Below are 27,975 nucleotides of genomic sequence, written 5' to 3' on the forward strand. Positions count from 1 at the left end.
AAATCATTAAATCTGTTTGCACATGACTTTTTCACCTTTTTATTCGTCAACACATGCAACAAAACCATCACTTTTATGCTGAACTTTCAGGTCCAAGCTGTGTAAACAAAGCTATCAAACGATGCTAATACACGTTGCTCCGCAGCCTGTAGTGAAAGCGCACATCGTTTGTGGGCTGCAGGACACCGAGGCCTGCCCGGCTGGCATCAAGGCGGGCAGCGGGTTGCCCGGCCTCCAGCTGCAGGTCAAAGTAGAGCAGCAGGAGACAAAGGAACTGTTTGATCTCATTGACGGCGAAGAAGCGTCCGGGACACTTGGACGATCCCGATCCGAAAGGCATGAGGAAGTAGTGAAGCTTGTGTCCGTCCTTGAAGAAGTCCGTCTTCTCCCTGCCGTCCTGCACAAAGCGGTCGTAGCGAAACGCCTGGCGGGACACAAGTGGACATCAAGGACAATTAGGGCTCAATACACGCAGGCGATTAGCCGTACCTGTGGCTCCTCGTAAATGTCGGCGTCCATGTGCATGCTTTGAGGGTATAAGGCAATGATGTCGCCCCTCCTGACCGACACGCTGCGCTTGGCGTCCAGACGCAAAGACATGTCCTCCTGAGCCACGCGAATGTTGATGGACGCCGACGACAGGCGGAGACTTTCCTTGATGGCGCTCTCTGAGAAAAACGCATAGCTAAGCGAGGGTGCGGGAGGTAGAGAGCGAGGTCGCACGAAGTAACTAGTCAAGTTGCAGGAAGTAGCGAGCAAGGACGCAGGAAGTAACTTGTGAAGTTGCAGCAAGGAACGAGCGAGGCGGCAGGAAGTGGCAAGCAAGGTCACAGGAAGTAGCGAGCAAAGACGCAGGAAGTAGCAAGCAAGGTTGCAGGAAGTATTGAGCGAGGTCACAGGAAGTAGCAAACGAAGTCGCAAGAAGTAGCGAGCGCGGTTGCAGGAAGTCGTGAGCGAGGTCACAGGAAGTAGCAAGCAAGGTCACAGGATGTAGCGAGCAAAGACACAGGAAGTAGCAAGCAAGGTTGCAGGAAGTATTGAGCGAGGTCACAGGAAGTAGCAAACGAAGTCGCAAGAAGTAGCGAGCGCGGTTGCAGAAAGTAGTGGGCAAGGTCGCAGGAAATAGCGAGCCGGCTCGCAAGAAGTAGTGAGCGAGGTCGCAGGAAATAGCAAGCGAGGTTGCAGGAAGTAGTGAGCGAGGTCACAGGAAGTAGCAAACGAATTTGCAAGAAGTAGCGAGCGCGGTTGCAGGAAGTAGTGAGCGAGGTCACAGGAAGTAGCAAACGAATTTGCAAGAAGTAGCGAGCGCGGTTGCAGGAAGTAGTGAGAAAGGTCGCAGGAAGTAACAAGCGAGGTTGCAGGAAGTAGTGGGCGAGGTCGCAGGAAGTAGCGAGCCGGCTCGCAGGAAGTAGCAAACAAAGTCCCAAAAAGTAGCAAGCACGGTTGCAGGAAGTAGTGAGCGAAGTCGCAAGAAATAGCGAGCATGGTTGCAGGAAGTAGTGAGCGAGGTCGCAGGAAGTAGCAAGCCAGCTCGCAGGAAGTAGTGAGCAGGGTCGCAGAAAGTAGCAAGCCAGCTCGCAGGAAGTACCGAGCAAGGTCGCAGGAAGTAGCAAGCAAGGTTGCAGGAAGTAGCGAGCCAGCTCGCAGGAAGTAACGTGCCAGGTAGCAGGAACTGGCGTACCCAAATAAAGTAGCTTATCGAGTAGCTCTCTACCGAGCGTCACATCAGCGTCACCATCGAACTCCATGCCGCTCTGCTTAAGGACGTCGTGGATCTCCCGCTGGACCGCCTCTAAGGCCACCGGATGACTCAGCAGGAAGTACGCGGCCCAGAAGGCGGCCGGAACTGTATTTCCCACTGAAGCCCACAAGATGGCAAAGTGGTGCGCTGGAAAAGCAAAGAAAACACGGCTGCCATCACATCAACAACCAAGCGTATAACTTCATATCGCTAGCTGTTCATGTTGCTAGTCATGTAGCTAGTTGTGTAGCTGTTCATGTCGCTAGTTGTTTAGCTGTTCATATCGCTAGTTGTTCAGCTGTTCATGTCGCTAGTCATGTAGCTAGTTGTGTAGCTGTTCATGTCGCTAGTCATGTAACTTGTCGTGTCACCAGTAGTGTCACTAGTCATGTAACTGTTCATGCCACTTGTTGGGTAGTTGGGCATGTAACTTGTCGTGTCACTAGTCATGTAACTGTTCATGCCACTTGTTGGGTAGTTGGGCATGTAGCTTGTCGTGTCACTAGTCATGTAGCTGTTCATATCACTTGTTGGGTAGTTAGGCATGTAGCTTGTCGTGTCACTAGTCATGTAGCTGTTCATATCACTTGTTGGGTAGCTAGTCATGTAGCTTGTCGTGTCACTAGTCATGTAGCTGTTCATGTCACTTGTTGGGTAGTTAGGCATCTAACTTGTCGTGTCACTAGTCATGTAGCTGTTCATGTCACTTGTTGGGTAGTTAGGCATGTAACTTGTCGTGTCACTCGTCATGTAGCTGTTCATGTGACTTGTTGGGTAGTTAGGCATGTAGCTTGTTGTGTCACTCGTCATGTAGCTGTTCATGTCACTTGTTTGGTAGTTAGGCATCTAACTTGTCGTGTCACTAGTCATGTAGCTGTTCATGTCACTTGTTGGGTAGTTAGGCATGTAGCTTGTTGTGTCACTCGTCATGTAGCTGTTCATGTCACTTGTTTGGTAGTTAGGCATCTAACTTGTCGTGTCACTAGTCATGTAGCTGTTCATGTCACTTGTTGGGTAGTTAGGCATGTAACTTGTCGTGTCACTAGTCATGTAACTGTTCATGTCACTTGTTGGGTAGTTAGGCATGTAGCTTATCGTGTCACTACTCATGTCGCTCTTCATATCACTTGTTGGGTAGATAGGCATGTAGCTTGTTGTCTCATTAGTCATGTAGCTGTTCATGTCACTTGTTGGGTAGTTAGGCATGTAGCTTGTTGTGTCACTCGTCATGTAGCTGTTCATGTCACTTGTTGGGTAGTTAGGCATGTAACTTGTCGTGTCTCTAGTCATGTAACTGTTCATGTCACTTGTTGGGTAGTTAGGCATGTAACTTGTCGTGTCACTAGTCATGTAACTGTTCATGTCACTTGTTGGGTAGTTAGGCATGTAGCTTATCGTGTCACTACTCATGTCGCTCTTCATATCACTTGTTGGGTAGTTAGGCATGTAGCTTGTTGTCTCATTAGTCATGTAGCTGTTCATGTCACTTGTTGGGTAGTTAGGCATGTAGGTTGTTGTGTCACTAGTCATGTAGCTTTTCATGTGACTTGTTGGGTAGTTAGGCATGTAACTTGTCGTGTCACTAGTCATGTAACTGTTCATGTCACTTATTGGGTAGTTAGGCATGTAGCTTGTCGTGTCACTAATCATGTAGCTCTTCATATCACTTGTTGGGTAGTTGGGCATGTAGCTTGTTGTCTCATTAGTCATGTAGCTGTTCATGTCACTTGTTGGGTAGTTAGGCATGTAGCTTGTTGTGTCACTAGTCATGTAACTGTTCATGTCACTTGTTGGGTAGTTAGGCATGTAACTTGTCGTGTCACTAGTCATGTAACTGTTCATGTAGCTTATCGTGTCACTACTCATGTCGCTCTTCATATCACTTGTTGGGTAGTTAGGCATGTAGCTTGTTGTCTCATTAGTCATGTAGCTGTTCATGTCACTTGTTGGGTAGTTAGGCATGTAGCTTGTTGTGTCACTAGTCATGTAGCTGTTCATGTGACTTGTTGGGTAGTTAAGCATGTAACTTGTCGTGTCACTAGTCATGTAACTGTTCATGTCACTTATTGGGTAGTTAGGCATGTAGCTTGTCGTGTCACTAATCATGTAGCTCTTCATATCACTTGTTGGGTAGTTAGGCATGTAGCTTGTTGTCTCATTAGTCATGTAGCTGTTCATGTCACTTGTTGGGTAGTTAGGCATGTAGCTTGTTGTGTCACTAGTCATGTAGCTGTTCATGTCACTTGTTGGGTAGTTAGGCATGTAACTTGTCGTGTCACTAGTCATGTAACTGTTCATGTCACTAGTTGGGTAGTTAGGCATGTAGCTTGTTGTCTCATTAGTCATGTAGCTGTTCATGTCACTTGTTGGGTAGTTAGGCATGTAGCTTGTTGTGTCACTAGTCATGTAGCTGTTCATGTCACTTGTTGGGTAGTTAGGCATGTTACTTGTTGTGTCACTAGTCATGTAACTGTTCATGTCACTAGTTGGGTAGTTAGGCATGTAGCTTGTTGTCTCATTAGTCATGTAGCTGTTCATGTCATTTGTTGGGTAGTTAGGCATGTAGCTTGTTGTCTCATTAGTCATGTAGCTGTTCATGTCATTTGTTGGGTAGTTAGGCATGTAGCTTGTCGTGTCACTAGTCATGTAACTGTTCATGTCACTTGTTGGGTAGTTAGGCATGTAGCTTGTCGTGTCACCAGTAGTGTAGCTCGTCATGTAGCAGTTCATATCACCAGTTAGTCATGTAGCTGTTCATGCGGCTCATCGTGTAGCTATATAGTAGGTGAAAAGCCGTCCAAACAAATAATCAGCACGCTAATGCAGCTAGCCACTGGTGTGATTAGTAGGTCCAAAGCGTCGTACCCGCTTTGTCGACATCTCGCAATAAGTGCTGCTGCTCAAAAAGCTCAGACCGCCGTTTGATGAACTGCGAGGTGCGGGACCAGCTGGACGTTCTGTGCGGCAGGAAAAAGCGGATCAGCTCGCAGCGGACGCTCCGGGTGCGTCCCAGAAGCCAGATGGGTATCTGAGCAATGAGCAGCGGGAAGACGGCGTCGAAGCGGACAAAGTCGTCCCTCAGTGCCGCCATGCGGTTGTGGCGAAGGGCGTGCGGCGGCCGCCCGTACATGGTGAGGAAGGTGGCCTCAAACATGACGGACATGCAGAAGTCGTACAGGCCGGCCGTCCTCCAGGCCGCGTCCTGGCTCAGGTGGTCCTGGCGAAGGACAATCATGAGATTGGCCATCATGCTCTCTGTCAGCGATGTAAGGTGGTCTCCGTGAAGCAAATGGAAGGAGCGCTTGATCTGCTCGCTCAGGCCGGGGAACTTCTTGCTGATGACAGGCGGGTACCCGAAGGTCACCGGCGCCACCTTGTTGGCGAACTGGTGGAAGTCCAGCTGTCTGCCATGTTTGATGATGGCGGGGTACATCAGAGGGTCCATGACAAAGGTCATGTATCGACCTGCATGCCACAAACCTTCACACGTTAGCTTCCTGCCACACTAGTGGAGCCTCCCCCCGCCCCTGCCACGCACACCGACCTGCAATGTGAACGGTGAAAATGTCTCCAGATTTCTTCTTCTGCGCTTCCAGAAACCTGTGAGCGTTTTTCCTGAACGCCAAAGCTTTCCCGATGAAAGGAATCCAGCCATTGATCAGCGGCGGTTCGCCATCCCGTCTGCACCCAAGACAGTTATGCATAGCATAACATAACATAGCATAACATAACACATACTTGCCAACCCTCCCGGATTTTCCGGGAGAATCCTGAAATTCAGCGCCTCTCCCGAAAACCTCCCGGGACAAATTTTCTCCCGAAAATCTCCCGAAATTCAGGCGGAGCTGGAAGCCACGCCCCTCCAGCTCCATGCGGACCTGAGTGACGTCAGGTGCGCAACACCACGTAAATCGTTGGCCAACCAAAAAGTAACCCTAGTACGCTATAGCCAACATTCACCAGGAGATGGCAACAGACAAACATAGATCACTCTATTACATTCCTCCCCTTTTAGAAATGTATAGAAGTTACTCAAAAAATAAATAAATAAATAAACAACCCAACCAAAAAATGCAGCAGCTCAATTAAAAAACTGTACTTAAGCCACATTCTTTTCTTTCTTTTTTTTAAGTACTGAACTCTTAACCCTCATTTGTAAAAAATAACATGCTTATTATACAAACAGTATTCGTAAACCTTTAACAGATTTTTATACTGTCTTCAGAGATTCAGTTTTTTTGGTGGTACTCGAAACCTTTCTGGGTACCTGCGAAAGGGTGTTCAGCATGGTTAGAAAAATAGTGACAGAGAATAGAACAAGGATGGACAATTCAACCCTTAACTCAACAATGAGTAGATGAGTGTTATGTGTGTGTATATGTGTAAATAAATGAACACTGAAATTCAAGTACTTCTTTTATTTATTTATATATATATATATAATAAAATAAATATATTTATAGCTCGAATTCACTGAAATATATATATATATATATATATATATATATATATGAATGAAATACTTGACTTGGTGAATTCTAGCTGTAAATATACTCCTCCCCTCTTAGCCGCGCCCCCAACCACGCCCCCCACCCCCCACCTCCCGAAATCGGAGGTCTCAAGGTTGGCAAGTATGACATAACATAACATAACATAGCATAACATAGAATAACATAGCATAGCATATTAATTTAGCTGTTTTATCTGATTGATCACATGTAATAATCAATTATTAAAAATTTGAAAAAACACTCAGCAAAAACAGCTCAGCAAGTATGGACTATCATGAGCCAATCGTTGACCTACTGATTGACACCTTTGTAACCACATGACGTCACGAACCACTGGAACAACAAGCTCAAGAAACACATCACGTGACATTAGCAAATGTTTGGCGCGCATGCACGCACCTCCTGCGACGGGAGACGACGAGTACGAGCACAAGCACGAGCAGCAGCAGCGGCCACAGAAGCGGCGGGAACATCTTCACGCGCGCACCAACACACTAAAGAGGCACACGGAGTAACAAGACGTGCGTGACTTCCGGTTAATAGGAGGCGGATCTTAAAACTTCACCCCCTCGACCGGAAATGGACCCCCACTAATAATAATTCCCGGAATTCCAAAAGTCAAGTTGCAAAAAAAAAAATTAAGCGTGACGTCATGAAGTATAGTGGAAAAATACCTTCTTTTTTTATTTTTTAGATCAATACATGAAAGCTACTTTAGTGGGCGGAGTCACAGCCTATCAATCTTGTTGACTTTGCTTTAGTCGAAAAGGTTTGTACCTGCTGCGACTTGTTTTGGAATGTTGTTCAAAATAGAAACTGTTGTACTTTTGTACTTGAGTATGAAGTCCAGATGTGCGTAAAAAGACAGCAATTGTTAAAGACAAACGTTTTTATATTATTTATCATAATTCCTTACATCAGCATCTATTTTCAGGTCTGGGTCCTGTGGTTGCTGACACCTCTTCCAGTTCCACTAACAGGAGACAGAACACCTCAGGTATGTTTTATATTCCAGGGTTTCTTAACCACAGTGCTGGGGCCTCTTGTTGGGCCCGCCAAAAAATATTTGTTTCTCAGCTGTTTCTCAAGACGCAGCAATACTCAGTTGTTGTACACTTTTCCACCACTAGTGGCAGTAATAATTAACCCTCTCAAACCCTATAGCCAACTTTTTGATTGATTGTTTGATTGAGACTTTTATTAGTAGATTACACAGTGAAGTACATATTCCGTACAATTGACCACTAAATGGTAACACCCGAATAAGTTTTTCAACTTGTTTAAGTCGGGGTCCACTTAAATTGATTCATGATACAGATATATACTATCATCATAATACAGTCATCACACAAGATAATCATCATAGTACATACATTGAATTATTTACATTATTTACAATCCGGGGTGTGGGATGTGGAGGGGGGTGGGGGGGTAGGTTTGGTTGTCATCATCACTTCAGTCATCAAAAATTGAGAACAGAGAAATGGACATTGAAACAGTGTAGGTCAGACTTACTCGGTTTCAGAGTTTACCATGAATCAATTTAAGTGGACCCCGACTTAAACAAGTTGAAAAACTTATTCGGGTGTTACCATTTAGTGGTCAATTGTACGGAATATGTACTGTGCAGTGCAATCTACTAATAAAAGTTTGAATCAATCAAAAGTTCGTCCTCAACATGGTCCCCTGTAGCCACAGGAAGGGGCTTTTGACCAATTGATTTATTGATTGAAACTTTTATTAGGAGATTGCACAGTGCAGTACATATTCCGTACAATTGACCACTAAATGGTAACACCCGAATAAGTTTTTCAACTTGTTTAAGTCGGGGTCCACTTAAATTGATTCATGATACAGATATATACTATCAGATATACTATCATCATAATACAGTCATCATACAAGATAATCATTAGAGTATATACATTGAATTATTTACATTATTTACAATCCGGGGTGTGGGATGTGGAGGGGGGACGTAGGTTTGGTTGATATCAGCACTTCAGTCATCAACAATTGCATCATCAGAGAAATGGACTTTGGAACAGGGTAGGACTGACTTGGTAGGATATGTACAGCAAGTAGTGGACATAGAGAGAGAGATCAGAAAGCATAAGAATAAGTATCTACATTTGATTATTTACATTTGATTATTTACAATCCGGGGAGGTAGGATGTGGAAGGGAGGGTGTTAGTTTAGGGTTGAAGTTGCCTGGAGGTGTTCTTTTAGTGCGGTTTTGAAGGAGGATAGAGATGCCCTTTCTTTTACACCTGTTGGGAGTGCATTCCTTATTGATGTGGCATAGAAAGAGAATGAGTTAAGACCTTTGGTAGATCGGAATCTGGGTTTAACGTGGTTAGTAGAGCTCCCCCTGGTGTTGTGGTTTTGGCGGTCGTTAAGGAAGTAGTTTGACATGTACTTCGGTATCAGGGAGGTGTAGCGGATTTTATAGACTAGGCTCAGTGCAAGTTGTTTTACTCTGTCCTCCACCCTGAGCCAGCCCACTTTGGAGAAGTGGGTAGGAGTGAGGTGTGATCTGGGGTGGAGGTCTAGAAGTAATCTGACGAGCTTGTCCTGGGATGTTTGGAGTCTAGATTTGAGGGTTTTGGAGGTGCTAGGGTACCAGGAGGTGCATGCGTAATCGAAAAAGCGTTGAACGAGAGTTCCCGCTAGAATCTTCATGGTGCTTTTGTTGACCAGAGAGGAGATTCTGTAGAGAAATCTTGTTCGTTGGTTGATCTTTTTGATTACCTTGGTTGCCATTTTATCACAGGAAAGATTAGCCTCGAGAATGGAACCTAGGTAGGTGACCTCATCTTTCCTGGTGATAACAATGTCACCCACTTTTATAGTGAAGTCACTGACTTTCTTAAGGTTGATGTGGGACCCAAATAGGATGGATTCCAATCAGAGAGAGTATGGCCAGACCATCTCCTGAATAATTAATCAAAAGCCCTTCAGGTGACTACAGGGCTCCATGTTTGCTTCCAACTTTGAGATGGCCACATCTGGAGCTGTGCGTACACTGCACTTCCTCATTCCACTTGGAGAGGTTTTTTTTTTGCCTAAACATGCCCTGTTGTGCAGTGTGGGGCTGCTCCACTCACAAAAACTGCGGGAAGCTTTTGCACCACATTCCCCGCAGTCCAGAAAGTTAAAAAGTGTGGGAAGTGAAGGTTCGTCGGGAACACGGCCATAGCTACCATTAAGGACACCAAGGTCATGTTCTCAGTATCTTTTTGAAGTGACAAAAAGAAGATGATATGACTGACTGCAAATGTACTTTGTGTAGGACATCATGTGCGCATGCAGTAAATCATCCTCTCTCAGTATACAATCTTTGGCTACAAATCCAAACAACAACGTAACGCAGTGAACATTATCCGACCTTAACATTAAACTATACTGACTGTCTATTACTTGACACCTTCTATGTTAGCTATTTCTCTTTTTTTTTAAATTTTCTGCTGGATTTACTCTCTATTTTATGCTGCAGCTGTCACATATACTGTAATATTGTCGTCATGTGCGTACATGGTAATTGTTATATTTTGTATATATGATATAGACATAATATAATATAATATATCAGTATATATAATATACTGTACACATATTATGTAAATATTACGTATATGTTATATTTATATCGCTATATTTAGTCTATTTATACCTGCATTGTCCTTTCCATCCTTACACTTTTCATCATTGTAACTGAGCTACTGTGTGGAACAATTTCCCTTGTGGATCATTAAAGTTTGTCTAAGTCTAAGTACCGGTAACTAATGTTGGTTCCACCTGAATGAAAGATATCAAGCCTGCCCTAAACGCAGAACACGCTCCTTGGGGGGAGGGCGTTTTACATAAAGAAGCACATGTAAATTATTGAATGACAAGGCGCTTTATACATTTTTTTTTACCCCAAACTAGGGATGTCCGTTAATATCGGACTGCCGATATTATCGGCCGATAAATGCTTTAAAATGTAATATCGGAAATTATCGGTATCGGTTTAAAAATTATCGGTATCGGTTTCAAAAAGTAAAATGTATGACTTTTTAAAACGCCGCTGTGTACACGGACGTAGGAAGAAGTACATAGCGCCAATAAACCTTGAAGGCACTGCCTTTACGTGCCGGCCCAGTCACAAAATATCTACAGCTTTTGACACGTTCACAAGTGAATGCAACACATACTTGATCAACAGCCATACAGGTCACACTGAGGGTGGCCGTATAAACAACTTTAACACTGTTACAAATATGCGCCACACTGTGAACCCACACCAAACAAGAATGACAAACACATTTCGGGAGAACATCCGCACCTTAACACAGCATAAACACAACAGAACAAATACCCAGAACCCCTTGCAGCATTAACTCTTCTGGGACGCTACAATATACACCCCCGGTACCCCCTATACCCCCACACCTCAACCCCGTCCACCTCAACCTCCTAATGCTCTCTCAGGGAGAGCATGTCCCAAATTCCAAGCTGCTGTTTTGAGGCATGTTAAAAAAAATAATGCACTTTGTGACTTCAATAATAAATATGGCAGTGTCATGTTGGCATTTTTTTCCATAACTTGAGTTGAAGTTGTTCTCTTATTTTGGAAAATCTTGTTACATTGTTTAATGCATCCAGCGGGGAATCACAACAAAATTAGGCATAATAATGTGTTAATTCCACAACTGTTTACATCAGTATCGGTTGACATCGGTATCGGTAATTAAGAGTTGGACAATATCGGAATATCGGATATCGGCAAAAAAAGCCATTATCGGACATCTCTACCCCAAACGTATTCCTTGCCACATCATGCTCTATCATTCATTAGAATATTGTGACAAATTTCCCCAGTAGACTTTAAGTGGTTCTCGTGGCACACCTCACCCTTTCTCCTCCAAACATATCGCTGGGTATTGGGGCCAAACGGCTCAATTTGTGTTTCATCTGACCACAGAACTTTCCTCCAGAAGGTCTTATCTTTGTCCATGTGACGTCAGATGAAACAAAAATTGAGCTGATGGGCCACAATATCCAGCAATATGTTTGGAGGAGAAAAGGTGAGGCCTTTAATCCCAGGAACACCATTCCTACCATGAATTGATTAACGTGCACCCCGACTTAAACAAGTTGAAAAACCTATTCGGGTGTTACCATTTAGTGGTCAATTGTACGGAATATGTACTGTACTGTGCAATCTACTAATAAAAGTTTCAATCAATCAATCAAAAGCCTACCATCAAGCATGGTGGTGGTAGTATTATGCTCTGGGCCTGTTTTGCTGCCAATGGAACTGGTGCTTTACAGAGAGTAAATGGGACAATGAAAAAGGAGGATTACCTCCAAATTCTTCAGGACAACCTAAAATCATCAGCACAGAGGTTGGGTCTTGGGCGCAGTTGGGTGTTCCAACAGGACAATGACCCCCGAACACACGTCAAAAGCGGTAAAGGAATGGCTAAATCAGGCTAGAATTAAGGTTTTAGAATGGCCTTCCCAAAGTCCTGACTTAAACGTGTGGACAATGCTGAAGAAACAAGTCCATGTCAGAAAACCAACACATTTAGCTGAACTGCACCAATATTGTCAAAAGGAGTGGTTGCCAGAAGCTTGTGGATGGCTACCAAAAGCGCCTTATTGCAGTGAAACTTGCCAAGGGACATGTAACCAAATATTAACATTGCTGTATGTATACTTTTGACCCAGCAGATTTGGTGACATTTTCAGTAGACCCTTGATAAATTTATAAAAGAACCAAACTTCATGAATGTTTTTTGTGACCAACAAGTATGTGCTCCAATCACTCTATCACAAAAAAATAAGAGTTGTAGAAATTATTGGAAACTCAAGACAGCCATGACATGATGTTCTTTACAAGTGTATGTAAACTTTTGACCACGACTGTACAAAATATACTACCATTGACTCTGGACATAATTGAGCGGGTATATTGGTATTCAACCTTAACATGTTTTTTTAAATTGTGACCAACTGTTTCAAGCGTTCATACACAGGTTCATATGTAAATGAACTGAAATGTTCATAGAAATGTGTTTGATTCCACAAGTCTTGTTCACCTATATACATGTTTTAGAACATGTTGAAGTTGTCTATAACAATCTGACAGCCCTAAAAGTCTACCAGCATTTCAAACTGGTCAGTATATTTTCAGATATGTATAGTTATATTACCACTGTTATAAAGCCCTTCATTGTCAACATTTGGTGTTTTTAATTATATATATGCAAATTAGATATCAGTACAGAAGGGACACCATTACAATTACTGTAGGTCATTGTGCAAGCCAGAGGCATAACAATTCTGAGGAATCTTTTCTCTCAAAATCTATATAATATGCGTGGACGAGATATGTTCAAATGATTTCTTTATGATAGACATGATTCACAAAAAATCCATACACAGTTGACATACTGTTGTTTTTGTTGTTATTGATATGTTTTATTTATTTTCATGATTACAAACATACAAGCACATCAACAGTCAATTAATCATAGATTGTACATGGCAAAAATACAAAAATATATCATGTATTTGTAGAGGTTGCCCTCTGTTGGGTTCTTCGGACCACCACACACTGCCAGGAGAGCCCGGAATTCAGGGTATAACACTGTTTTATTGTCATCAATCTCGACAGGCTTCTGCTTTCCAGCAAAATGTCTTTTCCCTTGCGGCCGCTCATCAGCAACTCCAACTCCAACCACGCGTCTAATTCCGGCTGCTGCTAATAAAGGCGACAGGTGATTAGATAACAAGGCCCACTTGGGCCATCTACTCACCTGTCGCTGTCTTCGAGGCCGGTCCTGGCACACCCCGTTCCGCGGCAGGCCTGCAGGCCACGCCCCCCTCCTCAGTATTATATATAAATATATATATCAATAATACATATATAAATAATATATATATAACACATATACACATGTATACCCACACATATACATACATATATCAAATGTATACATATAAACATATACACATACATATATATATAATAAACATATATCTATATATATATATATATATATATATATATAAACGTGTGTGTGTGTGTGTGTGTGTGTGTGTTATATGTTACTCTCCTCGAGTTTCTTCAAAGCTCAAATCATTCTTGGTTTTTAACAGATATTTATTTTGAACACAACTTTTACATGTCTCAACGATGTCGTCAGAACTGAGCAAATGAAACACACAAAAAATGAATGTAAATTTCCTAAAACAACACATATTTCGAATACTATTTAAATGATTACCTCATTGGCCACATAGACTCTTGGGAAATAAGGTAGAAATGTTCCTTACAAAAACATAGGGTACAACTTCTCTAAACATGTCAGACATCCACAATCTTCTGTTGGTCTCTGAGTGCCACACCTACTTTGTCCCCCCTCCTGGAAGTTAACAAATGGCACCCAAAGATATGTTCCCCTCTTATAGTGTGTGAATGGGTAAATGTGGAAGTAGTGTCAAAGCGCTTTGAGTACCTTGAAGGTAGAAAAGCGCTATACAAGTACAACCCATTTATCATTTATCATTTATTTACATCAATAAAATAGATTTGCATTAACATTAATTCACTGCAAAATTACTTACATTATTTGCATTAAAAAAAAAAAAACATTAACAATAAATGTATGAATTGCCTCTAACAACAGCTGCACTCCGCCCAATCACTTGTAACTTTATGATAACTTCTAAACTAATGTGTGTGTTCTAATAATGTGACAGTGTTGTGGATAGGTCTGTTCAAGTATACTGGTTCACTGAGTCTCCTTCCATGCTCATCTAATGCAGAGTCACTGATTAGCAGTTGCACCTTGCTTACACATGCATCTTCACTTCGATATACTGCAGCAATCTTCTAAAGTTTCAAATCAACTTTCTCAGTTTACTTTTCAGTTTAACTTCCTAACTTTTCCTCTTATCTTTCTTCTAAGAGGAGTCCATTCAAATTCATGACGTGTTCTTAAGTGACCCAATTGTTCCCACCTGCTGTTCTTACGTTGCTGAATGCCAAATGGTTAGCGCGTGCGTGTCTATCATCATTTGCATATAAACACGCCCCTTATTACCCCAATATGCAAAGATATCCATCCATCCATCCATCTTCTTCCGCTTATCCGAGGTCGGGTCGCGGGGGCAGCAGCCTAAGCAGGGAAGCCCAGACTTCCCTCTCCCCAGCCACTTCGTCCAGCTCTTCCTGTGGGACCCCGAGGCGTTCCCAGGCCAGCCGGGAGACATAGTCTTCCCAAAGTGTCCTGGGTCTTCCCCGTGGCCTCCTACCGGTCGGACGTGCCCTAAACACCTCCCTAGGGAGGCGTTCGGGTGGCATCCTGACCAGATGCCCGAACCACCTCATCTGGCTCCTCTCGATGTGGAGGAGCAGCGGCTTTACTTTGAGCTCCTCCCGGATGACAGAGCTTCTCACCCTATCTCTAAGGGAGAGCCCCGCCACCCGGCGGAGGAAGCTCATTTCAGCCGCTTGTACCCGTGATCTTGTCCTTTCGGTCATAACCCAAAGCTCATGACCATAGGTGAGGATGGGAACGTAGATCGACCGGTAAATCGAGAGCTTTGCCTTCCGGCTCAGCTCCTTCTTCACCACAACGGATCGATACAGCGTCCGCATTACTGAAGACGCCGCACCGATCCGCCTGTCGATCTCACGATCCACTCTTCCCCCACTCGTGAACAAGACTCCGAGGTACTTGAACTCCTCCACTTGGGGCAAGATCTCCTCCCCCCGGAGATGGCACTCCACCCTTTTCCGGGCGAGAACCATGGACTCGGACTTGGAGGTGCTGATTCTCATCCCAGTCGCTTCACACTCAGCTGCGAACCGATCCAGTGAGAGCAGAAGATCCTGGCCAGATGAAGCCATCAGGACCACATCATCTGCAAAAAGCAGAGACCTAATCCTGCAGCCACCAAACCAGATCCCCTCAACGCCTTGACTGCGCCTAGAAATTCTGTCCATAAAAGTTATGAACAGAATCGGTGACAAAGGGCAGCCTTGGCGGAGTCCAACCCTCACTGGAAACGTGTCCGACTTACTACCGGCAATGCGGACCAAGCTCTGGCACTGATCATACAGGGAGCGGACTGCCACAATCAGACAGTCCGATACCCCGTACTCTCTGAGCACTCCCCACAGGACTTCCCGAGGGACACGGTCGAATGCCTTCTCCAAGTCCACAAAACACATGTAGTACACATGTAGTATGCAAAGATAAACACCCTTAATTCCGTAATTTGCATAGGTAAACGCCCTTAATTCCCCATATAAGGGCACAATTCCGGCGGAAAAGAAAGAAAAGACAAACAGATTACAGAAGAGAAATTCGTATTATCCTGCGGGGGAAATACATCATGTCAAAACGTAAGTTTAAGAAAGGGGGGACTGCCTAAAGCGTTCAAATAAATATTCGTCACTTCGGGCAAATATGCTCTCTCTGCCCCAGGGCACGATCTGTGGCATCTTGTAGCGTGCGTGCGTGCGCGTGCGCGCACTCGGTATTTTGAAATGTCTATATCAGTGGTTCTTAACCTTGTTGGAGGTACCGAACCCCACCAGTTTCATATGCGCATTCACCGAACCCGAACCGTAATCCTAAAATGATGTTAAAGAAATCCTAATTAAGATATATTTTACAAACAAAGTTACAGGAATGTACACGTTTACATCTCATTGTGCAACATGTGAATGTTTTAGTGGGAACTAAATGTGATATCTGAAAGGGATACACATTATTTCCAAAGCAGGACCCCCACCCAGACATATAATACTATAGTGGAAAAAAAATGTTATAGTCATTGTAAGTGGGCCAAAACACTTATATTAGAAAATAATCTTATGGAAATGACTGCTAGTCATTTGATTACAATAATAAAACATTGAACTTGTTATTTAGTCATGTTTGGGACTGGTGTGCTGCAGGTCTGACATCGCTCACATGTGCTCCACTGAATGCTCAAGGAGTTTTTGCGTTTGCTCACACGTATGGAAAATTAGAGGGAACATTGTTTGGGGGTATCCATAATACGCCGACAGGGAGAAGTTTTTATTTACACGATGAGTCGGGCTGTGTTGACCTCCGCGTCGCAGGCTCTGCCGAACCCCTGAGGCCGACTCACCGAACCCTTAGGGTTCGATCGAACCCAGGTTGAGAACCACTGGTCTATATATTGCTCATTTGCTGTATGTCTGTCTGTCTTATCTATATCTATGTATCTATCTAACAATCTATGTATCTATATTTGTGTACATTAGAAGAGAACTAATGTACACAAATATAGATATCTATCTATACATATATATATACAGTATATGATATTAATGTACAGTAGACAATAGAAGTAAGGGAACTTGTCACACTTAAGAACAAATAGGCCCCCCTAAGAGTGCTCTGGAGCACTCGTATATTTTGTTCTTACCTACGAACAAATCCCAGCTAAGAAAACATTGGTGAATACAAAAATCTCCTTAAAAATTCGTAAGTGGGCCTAAGAACAAAATGTGTTCTTAAGAACGGTTGTGTTGTGTTGGTGAATACAAAAATCTCCTTAAAAATTCGTAAGTGGGCCTAAGAACAAAATGTGTTCTTAAGAACGGTTGCTAAATGGGGCCTAATGAACCTATGGGGCCTAATGAACCTTATTGTTGTTTCAGCAAACTGTCTTTGACCTTGTGCCGCGATGTATTTGAGGAAGCAGCACCAAACAGGCGGACACGCATGTGATAGACGGATGGAGTAGATTGGAAATCTTGGTTGTCCCAATACAGGAAGCGCAAATAGTCTTGGTTTGTCTCTGAACTGATGAAACATGCGTTCTGTATCGCACATCCCTGCCACTGGACCCTTTTTTTTTTTGTTAAGTACATAACTCCACATGTGTTCATGCATAGTTTTGATGCGTTCAGTGACAATCTACAATGTAAATAGTCATGAAAATAAAGAAAGCACACTGAATGAGAAGGTGTCTCCAAACTTTTGACCTGTACTGTTTATATATGTATTTTTTTAAATTTATTCATTGTTTTTTCCCAGCAAAAAGTAGCATTAGTTCAATATCTAAGTTAATATAGTGATTATAAAGTCAGGAAGCCATGCAGACTCGCCACAACAAAACATATGAAAAATATTTAAAAAAAAAAAAGTAAAAGCACACGCATATTGCAGTCTGGATCAAGTGATGGGGGAGTGGGGAAGGATCAAGATCAGTTCCAGGCTACTTAAAGAATGTGTGGACCAGTTAACTGGTGTGGTCCATTATATTTTTAAACTGAGCCTCAGCCTGGAAAAAGTCCCCACACTCTGGAAGAACTCCTGTGTGGTAGCAATCCCTAAAACACCTCATCCCAAGGTGCCGGACCACTTCAGACTTGTTGATCTGACCTTCTACCTCATGAAGACCATAGAGAGAATCATCCTCAGCCACCTTCGTGCACAGACAGTCTCAGCAACGGACCACTTGCCGTTTATCTACCTGCTGCATCGGGCTCTCACCCACCTAAAGACCATGGGAAGTGCAGCGAGAGTCATGTTGACTCCTCCAGTGCTTTCACTGTCATCCAGCCAGCAATGCTGCGGGTGAAACTGGAAGAGGCAGGAGTGGACTATCACCTGGCTGCATGGATCATTAACTACCTCATCGACAGGCTGCCACACATGAGGCTGAGTGACTGTTCTAATATGCTTAGGCCCTAAGCATATAAGGAAGCCGGAGATTGGTTGTCGAAGAACGTCTCATACTCCAGCATCAGTCAGGTTGTTTCCTGATCCAGAAAATGATTAGAAAGTAAAGGTGTCACCTGAGGCACATTGTTGTGCTGTGATTTAAAAAAAAAAAAAAAAAAAAGTGTGACTTTTCAGACAAACAAGTGCTGCTTCCAGCTCCCCGGTGTTTTTTTTTTGTTTGTTTGTTTGTTGGGACCTATCTGAGAATGTAGCACCAGAAAAAAGTAAGAGCGCTGAAGGGAGAACATGATTTCATGTTTATTTGCAGCTACTACACAAAAACACAACAAAACGCTCATCTTCCTTACACTCTTCCTCCGCGCTGTTGGAGCAGCAGGAATCCATTAGCAAGCTAACGTAGACATCGTCATGCAGGAGGAAGCTGCATGAGGAGGGTGGGGTTGCTTGCTGCTGGATGATTGTATTTCCTTTTAAAAATAAAGTTGCTTTCATGGTCATCTGACTGGAGGCCATTTTATTCCTTCTCCTGTGGTTTGTTTAAAAAGTGACGAGTTGTTAAAAAGGTGAGAGTCCAATTCTTATCAGAGCTTGAGCTAAAATGGCGGAAGAGCAACAAAAGCTAACGCAGGCTAAGCTAGCGAGCAGGAGTACATCAACTGCACTGTTTACAAACAAATGACTATGTCTTTCTCTTCTTGCTCCGCCTCTTTCTAGGGCACCGTGTCTTTCCCCCATGTTGGAAACACACGTTTACATCATCCTCCCCATCAAGAAAAATCAATGATAAGTTCAGTATGCAGTTCCGGGCCCCGGTCACCTGACCGCCACAGGGTCCACGCTCCCCCTCGCACTTCTTCAGCCTGTAGCCGCTAAGACCCTAATAAACCCACTGAGGGACGTCCAGGATGAGTAAAATGGGGGTGGAGCCACCACTGTGCATGTGCATGTGTTTGTGTGTGTGTTGGGGATCGCAGGCGGTGATCTGACACCCTGCCATCCAGGAGGCGCGTCCTACTCCTCGACAGTCGAGGGAGCGCGGGTGTGGAGTTTCAGCCAGGTCGGCTGAAGGAGGGGGGTTACAGCCTCTCCAGCATCCACCGCGTTGCACCGCTATGAATAGCGTGTTAATTGGAGCTGGTCTTCATCAAACTCGTGTTGAGGGCGTGGTCTCCAAGCGCTGAGCGCCGCCTTGCCTGCCCCTCAGTGAGGCGGGTTCATGGCGCCATGACCTCGCTGCTGCTTTTGCTGCTGCAGCAGCTGCTCCAGTGCCGACGGGCCGGGCTGCATCATGGAGCTGGACCAGATGGACTGCAGGGACAAGCAAATGTTAGCACAATGCCAGCACTCATTAGCCCCCCAAGACTACTTTATGGACCTTAAAGCTGTCCAGCAGCACTGTGGAGGATGACTCTTCCATTGGAGACTCCTGATTGGTCCAGGAGCTCTTGGCGGGAGGCGGTTGGTGCCAGCCGCTGTCCGAAGTAGAGGAGGCCTGCAGGTAGTCCAGACCGAAGCCGCTTAATCCCCCTGAAAAACACACACGAATCAGTCAGTGCGTGGAGGCGCAGTCTCCAACACTGTGATCTATCTCATGGCCCCACCCTCACCTGGCTTCTCAGCCTTCCAGCGGTCCACCGTGCGCCGCTCTCGGCTGTCTGGTGTGCCGATGGGCCCGAACGGCGTGGCTATGTGGTTGTGAGTGGGCGGGGAGCTTGGCAGGCTGCTGGGGTTGGACGAATGAGGCGATTGACTGGCCGGCGTAGAGTGATCTGCCAACCACAGCATAGCTTGTGTCACATTACCATGGTAACTAGGAGTGGGAAAAAATCAATTCGAATTCGAATCGCGATTCTCGCGTTATGCGATTCAGAATCGATTCTCATTTTTAAAAAAATCGATTTTTTTTTTTTTTAATTAATCAATCCAACAAAACAATACACAGCAATACCATAACAATGCGATCCAAGTCCAAAACCAAACCCGACCTAGCAACACTCAGAACTGCAATAAACAGAACAATTAAGAGGAGACACAAACACGACACAGAACAAACCAAAAGTAGTGAAACAAAAATGATTATTATCAACAACAGTATCAATATTATTTACAATTTCAACATAGCAGTGATTAAAAATCCCTCATTGACATTATCATTAGACATTTATAAAAAAATAAAATAAAAGAACAATAGTGTCACAGTGGCTTACACTTGCATCGCATCTCATAAGCTTGACAACACACTGTGTCCAATATTTTCACAAAGATAAAATAAGTCATATTTTTGGTTCATTTAATAGTTAAAACAAATTTACATTATTGCAATCAGTTGATAAAACATTGTCTTTTACAAAAATCTACTACTCTGCTTGCATGTCAGCAGACTGGGGTAGATCCTGCTGAAATCCTATGTATTGAATGAATAGAGAATCCTTTTGAATCGGGAAAAAAATCGTTTTTGAATCGGGAATCGTGTTGAATTGAAAAAAAAAATCGATTTTGAATCGAATCGTGACCCCAAGAATCGATATTGAATCGAATCGTGGGACACCCAAAGATTCACAGCACTAATGGTAACCCACAAGGTGAGAGTGTGTTGGCTCTGCAGGTGGGACATACCTGAGCTGGCGTGGATGGAGGGGGACCAGGGTGTATACTCAAAGAGCGAGTAGAGTGATGGCTCCTGGTGCATCATGGGAGTGTCAGGCTTTGCGCTGGCTGCCAGGTTCTTCCCGTAGGCCTGACTGAAGATGCTGTTCTGGTTGTACTCCTGAACACGCACATTTGAGCAGAAATAGGTTTAGAGAGTGCTGAGCTGTGAATCATGAGACCAAGTTGAGGCTTTGACTGCTCAGTGCAAACCGTCCTCTGGTGGTCACACACAGGAATGTCATGTTTTTTAATGAGCTCGCTGCCTTTCAGCTTTTCAAAGAAAAAGTAAGTCAGAGGGCGGGGCTAACCTGCAGGGGGAGGCCAGACATGGGTAGGAAGGAAGGTGAATGGCTGCCCACCTGCGGGCCGCTCTCCGTCCTGGTCTGGTTTGGTAGCTGCAGAGGAGGACATACGTCATCAAGTACAAGAGTGTCCACATAAGCATGGTGGGTGAGCAGCAGCTCAGGGTGAGGAGACAGGACTACATACAAAGATGTTTGGTCCAGGAAGTGTGCTAAGAGGGCTGGCCAAAGCCTGGAAGAAATCAGGTGGCTTAGAAAAGACGAGCTCCTCCTCTTCCTCAAAATCAGCTAGAGTTTTTAAGAGGTCAGGAGGGAGAAGAGGCAAGCTCTTGTTGTCCTGGTGAAAGAGGAAGCAGGAAGAGCAGGGAGAAGAAGAATAGAAGCAGAGGAAAGGAAACAAGATTCATGTACTGATGTGTCTGAGCGGAGCGTCTTGCCACACAAGATCTTTGTCTGGTTGATGGATAGAACCTCCAGGAGGAGGAGAAGGTGAAGACAGAAAAGTACAGAGAAGAAACTCACCTCAAACAGAGGTCCTCTGGGTGCGCCGGCATCCTGCCTTGGACCCACCATCTGAGGCCTCTTCATCCTGTCGGCCATGGAGGACGGGCCATCAACCATTCGGAAGGAGGGGTCCCAATAGGGCGGGAACTTCATCTTCTTGTCTATGTTGGCTGTATGAGACGCCAAGTGGTGCTCATACACTTTAACGGGGTCCTGAGGTGCCAAGTAGAACGCATGCTGCTTTAGCGACATCGGCATGGCCGGAATTTTTTGGAGCGCTGCTTGACTTTGACTCCACATCTGCTGGTCCTGGATCTGCAGGAAAGGCTGAGAGACAAGCATTCAAAATCAGGAGTACTGTGGCGCCCAGTGTCATACCTGTGGGAATCCAACATGGGGGCACAACTGACCTGCTGCAGGCCCAAATGGTGGGGCGGACTTTTGCCCATCCCGACCTGCTGGACGGGCTTGGTGGGAGACTGTTGGCCCTGGAGGGGGCCCGGGGTCACGGGACCCTGGCCCGAGGAGCCCGGCCCCTGAGTCGGACCTGATGGCCTCTGTTGACTGTAAGGAATGTGGGATTGCTTTCCACTCTGGACCTGCGAGCCCGTCTGCGTGTGCACAGCCGTCTGCAGGAAGGTTCCCGGGGCGGACACCCCTGAAGGGAAAGTGAAGCCCGAATTCACTTGCAATCCCGGAAACGCCACAGGGGAAGGGATGACGAAGGCCGACGGTGGGAAACCTAGAAAACACACCAGTGTTCAGAATCTCTGTGTGTGTGTGTGAGTGTGTGTGTGTGTCTTTGTGCGCGCCAATACCAGGTCGACTAGGCAGCGGTGGAAAGGCCCCAGGATGATGAATTGGGATAAACTGGGACGAGCAGGTGGCTTGACTTTGATTAGCAGCAGTCTTCTTGGCCTCAGAGACCGGAGTCTTCCTCAATTCTGTCTGAGCTTTCACCTGAAGAAAAAAACAAAAGCAAATAATGAGAATCAGCAAATAAGAATGATAGGAAGAAGAATTATTCAAATCCAGTGTGTGAATGTAAAGTATTCCTACCTGTTTTCCAGCATCTCCAACTTTCTCCTGACAAATTTTCTTCATGTCACACTTCCTCTTCCCGTCTCGCTTCAGCTCGCTTTTCCCAGAAATCCCATTGCCTTTGGCAACATCACGGCGCTCCTTTACACCATCTTTCTGATGAGGGACGGCAGACGGCTCGTGGCTATGTTCTCGTGGTTTGATGTTTTCCTTGAAGGTGACGACGGGTCGGTCAGCACCATCCAACCCCGAATTCTGAGCCTTTCCCCCCGAGAGCACAGACTTGAGACGGGCGTTCCCGCCCTCGCCGATGATCTGCTCTCCATTGGAGGCCTCCTGCAGCACACACGGCTCCTTCTCTGGAGGCTCCTCAATGGCCTGTTCGGGAATGTCGGTGATGAAGAGGAGGAGGCCGTCTTCGCCAAGGCGACATTGTATCAATCTGCAGAAGGGGGAGCGGCTTAGTGGTCTTTCTGCCCAGTTGGACCAACACACAGAGGTGTCAAGGTTCCTAGCAAAGCCTTACTCGGGTTGGTTGTCAGCAACCCACTTTCCCAAAGTGATGAGCCTCTGATGTCTGGTGCGGAGAAGCAGAACATCGCGGCCCGCTGGGAAGCCCTGGTGACCCATGGTGAAGTCCAGGGACCTGAAAGGAGGTCACATGTCACAAGGGAAGCTGCTTCTTGCGGGCCGGTTAGGTTTCTTTACCTTAGAGCAGGTCGAAGCGCCAGGAAGCCTTGAAGCTCAAACTCTTCTGGCAGCGGCATCACTGAGAAGGAAGAATGAGATCCCACACAAACTCATCAACAACTGAACTCATCATCAAGCAGACACACATTCATATACAAGTATACTACCGTACATCAATAATTTAATACCATACATACAATCTCGCTGTAGGCAAATATGACAATAAAAACTTTAATCATTAAATAAAATTATACCATATAAACAGACATGTACACTCTAATACACTACTAATTTACAAATACAATATACTAATACCATACAAATACAATACACTAATTCTGTAGAAATAGAAATACACTAATATGATACAATAACGGTATATAAATTAAATACAAATACACAATAACGGTATATAAATACAAATACACAAATAATTCTATAGAAATACAAATACACCAATCTATACAAATAATCGTATATGAATACAATACATTAATACTAAACACATACTTGTGGTCAGTTGAGCAGTAACTACTACGTACTGTAGTCAGAACCACTCGCCCTGTGGGCTACTATTCTACAACAATGCTAGTCCTGTAGACTATTATTGTAGAACCCTGGTAATCATGCAAGCTACGAGCCAAGAACTGCACTAGTCCTGCAGGCTGCTTTTCTGGTATAATGTCAGCAGGGTTCTCCCTACATGTAATTGACCGTGGCAATCCGCCGTGGCAAGATAAATACCACCACACCTTCACATACGTTTTTTGTTTTTTTTACATGAAAACATTGTTTTTTACATGAAAACAAATTTAAGTAATATATTGTATTATTGAATACTGTGTAATGTATATTATTTATGTACTATTGGACATAATAATTTTGAAAAAGATCTGAAATATCATAAAAATGTTACTCAATGCTTTATTTTGAAAAAAAATAAAAATAAAAACCTGCGCCTATTCGCACCCTTTAACGGAGTTGACATTTGACAAAAGTAGGAGACAATGTTGAAGAGAAAGGTATTTCAAGTCAATTAATGCATTTTTTGGTGAAGCCTGTGTAAACTACCCTCCTATTTATTTTGACATTACTACAGACGATAACTAACTTTATGTTGTGTGCGTCTTCGAATCTCCATTTGGACGTCTCTTTGTGTGTGTGCATGTTCCCCCGTGCATGTGGTGTTTTCTTCGGATACTCCAGTTTCCTTCCACATTCCAAAAATATGCATGTTAGAGGTTCAATGGAGACTGTAAATTGTCCATAGATAATAATGTGAGTGGGCATGATTGTCTGTCTATATGTGCCCTGTTATTGGCCATGCTAATCTGGGTTAGCTGGTCAATGAGCTAGTCCATTGTATGTTAGCATTAAGCTAGCGGCATTAGAGCTCAAACTTCATCCTGAATAATTGTATTGCTTTTTTCCAGTTTATACCAAAATATATGATTGGTAGCGGGGGTGTATAATGTAGCCCGGAAGAGTCAGGGCTGCATGGGATTCTGGGTGTTTGTTCTGTTGTGTTTATGTTGTGTTAAGGTGCAGATGTTCTCCCGAAATGTGTTTGTCATCCTTGTTTGGTTTTGGTTCAAAGTGTGGCGCATTATTAGTAAGAGTGTTAAAGTTGTTTTATATGACCACCGTCAGTGTAACCTGTGTGGCTGTTGACCAAGTATGCCTTGCTGTCACGTACGTGTGCAAGCTGAAGATGTATATTGTATAAAAAGTGTTGGGCTGGCACGCTGTTAATACAGATTGTAGAGGGCGCCAAATGTTGTACCATCATGGCACGCCCTTATTATAGCCGTAAGGGTGAAAATCGGTGAATATTAATCCCGGGAGTTTTCTGCGAGAGGCACTAAAATCCGGAAGTCTCACGGGAAAATTGGGGGGTTCAACAAGTGAGCTGCTGAGCCGCATCAGTGATCAAAGAGCCGCATGCGGCTCCGGAGCCGCGGGTTGCCGACCCCTGTTCTAGGGGAAACCCTGCATCAGTCATGTTGCTTATCCTTGAACTGCACTAGCCCTGTGGGCTACTGTCCTAGAACCATGATAGTCCTGTAGGCTACTATTCAAGTTCCACGCTAGTCCTGTAGGCTACTATTCCAGATCTCCGCCTGTAGGCTGACTTTCTAGAATCAGTCATTTTGGTTACTATACTAGAACCACATTAGCAATGTTAGCTACTATTCTAGAACTGCACGAGCCCTGTGGGATACTATTCTACAACCACACTAGCCCTGTGGGCTACTATTTTATACCATGCTACCCATTAGGGCTACTATACTTGACCCACACAAGTCCTGTAGGCTACTTTTCTTGTACCACATTAGCCAACTATTCTACAACTCCACTAGCACTGTAGGATACTATTTTAGAACCACACTAGGCCTGTGGAAAACTTTCCAGAACCACGCTAGTCCTGTAGGCTTGTATTCTAGAACCACACTAGTCCTGTACCTGAGGAGCTGGACACATGGTGGTCTTTGGGCTGGAAGCTGTTGAGGATGGAGACCAGCCATGGCCACACACTGAAGGACAGGAGAGACGAGATGTAAGAACAAGTCCTCGCAAGGACAGACCGCGCAAGCGCCAACTTACTGCTGCCTCTGGTCCACTGCGGCCTCGCGGAACACGCCGGGTCTTAGCCTGAGCCAGTCCAAAGAAACTTTGATGGCCGGCAGAGGACACTCACCAGCCACCTCCTCATCCCGGTTCTTGTTGTGCAGAACCCAACTGCACATGACCCCCAGGAAGGACACTGAGAAGACAAGAAGTCTAAGTGAAAGTCCTCGTACAAGACGAGGCCCATAACGGCGGCCATGTCCTTCTTACTGAATAGGCCGAGCAGCTGGAACCAGCTGGCCTGCTGCTCTGCGCCGTCGGCTGCCAGCTCTCTAAGGTGGTGCAGCTCAAACAGGTTGATGACGGTGATGTGGACCAGCTGCTGAGAGTTGAAGGCCTTCTGGAGGATCAGCCTCTGTACACACACGCACACACACAAGTTTCAATCCCAGCGTGCACGCAGACAGCATGCACGTGTTGGGAATATATCAAATACCTGGAAGTGCTCTTCCAGGCGCTCCCTTAGAGTGTCCAGCTGGTCCACACCCTTGGCCAGGTACACATAGCCGTGGAACTTGACAAAGGCCTTGATGAAGTCCGACACGCTCCACTTGCTTCTCACATCCTCGCGGCTGCATAAAAATGGCGGGGTTGACACAAGAGGGATGCCACTCGATCAGCCAATCGGGTGTCAGATATGGCCATTACCTTTCCAGAGCCTTGGACAGTGCCTTCTGCAGGTTGGTGGATGCTGCTGGGAACGGAAACTTGACTGCGATGCTGCGGCAGTAGTAGAAGATGGTGGTCAGGTGGTCTCCTTTGGAGGACGCCAGGATGGCCAACTGGTTATATGGCTGACCTGAAACACGCAACAAGTTCAGACCGATGAGGGACACATCAACGCAAACATGGCATCAAGGCGAGTTGGGACTCACCATTGGACGGGACCAGCTGAGCGGCATGCCGGTAGTACGACTCTGCCTGGCTGGTCTGGTTGCGGTAGCGTGCTGACAGGCAAAAAAGAAGAGAGAACATCAGATGTCTTAATCACGGTGACTAGGCTTATTGCTTTTCCTCACCGATGTCGCCCAGGTGCACGAGACAATGCTGGCAGATGTACAAGCATGAGCTTGGCTGCGGCGTGACAATGGCGCTGCTGTTATTTTGTCCGTTGCTGATAATGCCGAGTTGGGACGACTTGACACGACACGGCAGGTCCACGTTGAAGACGGTGCAAAGCTCCTGTAACAACTGCGCACATCACGGTGTCACACGGCAGGGTGAAGTCAGGTGATGTCAAAGTGGAAATTACTTGAGTGTAAAAGCCGCTGGCCGCCTCCAAGAACAACGAGAGATTGGCCTGCACCTCGCTGCGGTTTGGATTGGCTCGGTTTTTGGCCTGGCTCTGCAAGGTGGTGATCTGGTTCTTGAAGGCGTGGTTCCACCTGGATGTGGACGCAAAAAAGACGATCTGCTCAGGTTTTCTGCGCAGAAGCCCAATTTTGTCACAACTCAAGAGGAGGCGCGGCCACTTACAGGTCCTGCTCCACCTTCTTGTCCAAGGCATACTCCAGGTCTGTGACCAGCATCTTCTGGTACAGGTCCTGAAGAGCCTGGCGAGACGTCCACGCCTCGGCTACTCCCAGCTTGGAGTCTGCACAACACGCTGACAGTTCAAATGTGCTCAAATTATGTTCAGTGTGAAGAATTGCTTGGTTGCAACCATGTGACAAGAGAAACTTCTGGTTTTATCATGGAAGGCAAACATTCAATAGCTCCTGTGGGAAGTCCTCAAATGCTTATTTTGAAAATGTAATTTTGTCTATCGATTATATGCAATTCCATCCATTTTCTACCGCTTATTCCCTTTTGGGGTCGCGGGGGGCGCTGGAGCCTATCTCAGCTACAATTGGGCGGAAGGCGGTGTACACCCTGGACAAGTCGCCACCTCATCGCAGGGCCAACACAGATAGACAGACAACATTCACACTCACATTCACACACTAGGGCCAATTTAGTGTTGCCAATCAACCTATCCCCAGGTGCATGTCTTTGGAGGTGGGAGGAAGCCGGAGTACCCGGAGGGAACCCACGCAGTCACGGGGAGAACATGCAAACTCCACACAGAAAGATCCCGAGCCCGGAATTGAACCCAAGACTACTCAAGACCTTCGTATTGTGAGGCAGATGCACTAACCCCTCTTCCACCGTGCTGCCCCGATTATATGCAATTGTTGCATATAAT

The 27,975-nt window shown here is 45.1% G+C and overlaps 2 protein-coding genes and 1 long non-coding RNA gene across 7 annotated transcripts in view; 1 reads left to right on the forward strand and 2 right to left on the reverse strand.

Annotated features, from left to right (window-relative positions):
- On the reverse strand, positions 1-6,800 carry cyp7b1 (cytochrome P450, family 7, subfamily B, polypeptide 1). Of its 2 annotated transcripts, XM_061979198.2 has the most exons (7): positions 6,652-6,752; positions 5,480-5,619; positions 5,286-5,422; positions 4,607-5,206; positions 1,682-1,888; positions 490-668; positions 1-424 (listed from the first exon to the last, which is right to left on the reverse strand). In XM_061979198.2, exons 2-7 carry the CDS (start codon positions 5,611-5,613, stop codon positions 125-127), a joined length of 1,557 nt encoding a protein of 518 aa, XP_061835182.1. In that variant the 5' UTR covers positions 5,614-5,619; positions 6,652-6,752; the 3' UTR covers positions 1-124. The 2 variants fall into 2 exon arrangements, with proteins under 2 accessions (XP_061835182.1, XP_061835183.1); XM_061979199.2 differs by lacking the exon at positions 5,480-5,619 and having other exon boundaries at positions 6,652-6,800.
- On the forward strand, positions 6,674-18,257 carry LOC133618644 (uncharacterized). 2 transcript variants are annotated; one of them, XR_009817319.2, is made up of 3 exons: positions 6,674-7,104; positions 7,187-7,249; positions 16,947-18,257. It is a non-coding gene; the product is annotated as an uncharacterized lncRNA (long non-coding RNA). The 2 variants fall into 2 exon arrangements; XR_009817318.2 differs by having other exon boundaries at positions 6,674-7,021.
- smg7 (SMG7 nonsense mediated mRNA decay factor) overlaps positions 18,252-27,975 on the reverse strand; it is a 15,033-nt gene continuing 5,309 nt past the window's right edge. The window contains exons 3-23 of one of the 3 annotated variants that reach the window (XM_061979195.2): positions 27,267-27,384; positions 27,043-27,175; positions 26,810-26,981; positions 26,666-26,737; positions 26,439-26,589; positions 26,227-26,362; positions 26,001-26,145; positions 25,767-25,926; positions 25,626-25,696; positions 23,181-23,241; positions 22,999-23,118; positions 22,491-22,914; positions 22,250-22,391; positions 21,842-22,173; positions 21,450-21,758; positions 21,115-21,264; positions 20,934-21,020; positions 20,593-20,743; positions 19,584-19,745; positions 19,352-19,503; positions 18,252-19,284 (exon numbers count right to left, since the gene is read on the reverse strand). In XM_061979195.2, coding sequence (XP_061835179.1) covers positions 19,177-19,284; positions 19,352-19,503; positions 19,584-19,745; positions 20,593-20,743; positions 20,934-21,020; positions 21,115-21,264; positions 21,450-21,758; positions 21,842-22,173; positions 22,250-22,391; positions 22,491-22,914; positions 22,999-23,118; positions 23,181-23,241; positions 25,626-25,696; positions 25,767-25,926; positions 26,001-26,145; positions 26,227-26,362; positions 26,439-26,589; positions 26,666-26,737; positions 26,810-26,981; positions 27,043-27,175; positions 27,267-27,384 — 3,356 coding nt within the window. In that variant the 3' untranslated portion in view covers positions 18,252-19,176. Of the gene's footprint in view, positions 19,285-19,351; positions 19,504-19,583; positions 19,746-20,592; positions 20,744-20,933; positions 21,021-21,114; positions 21,265-21,449; positions 21,759-21,841; positions 22,174-22,249; positions 22,392-22,490; positions 22,915-22,998; positions 23,119-23,180; positions 23,242-25,625; positions 25,697-25,766; positions 25,927-26,000; positions 26,146-26,226; positions 26,363-26,438; positions 26,590-26,665; positions 26,738-26,809; positions 26,982-27,042; positions 27,176-27,266; positions 27,397-27,975 lie in introns of all 3 variants that reach the window. The other 2 variants (XM_061979194.2, XM_061979196.2) reach the window with 2 other exon arrangements.

Source organism: Nerophis lumbriciformis, linkage group LG19 (assembly GCF_033978685.3).
Source record: "Nerophis lumbriciformis linkage group LG19, RoL_Nlum_v2.1, whole genome shotgun sequence".
Classification (NCBI taxonomy): domain Eukaryota; kingdom Metazoa; phylum Chordata; class Actinopteri; order Syngnathiformes; family Syngnathidae; genus Nerophis; species Nerophis lumbriciformis.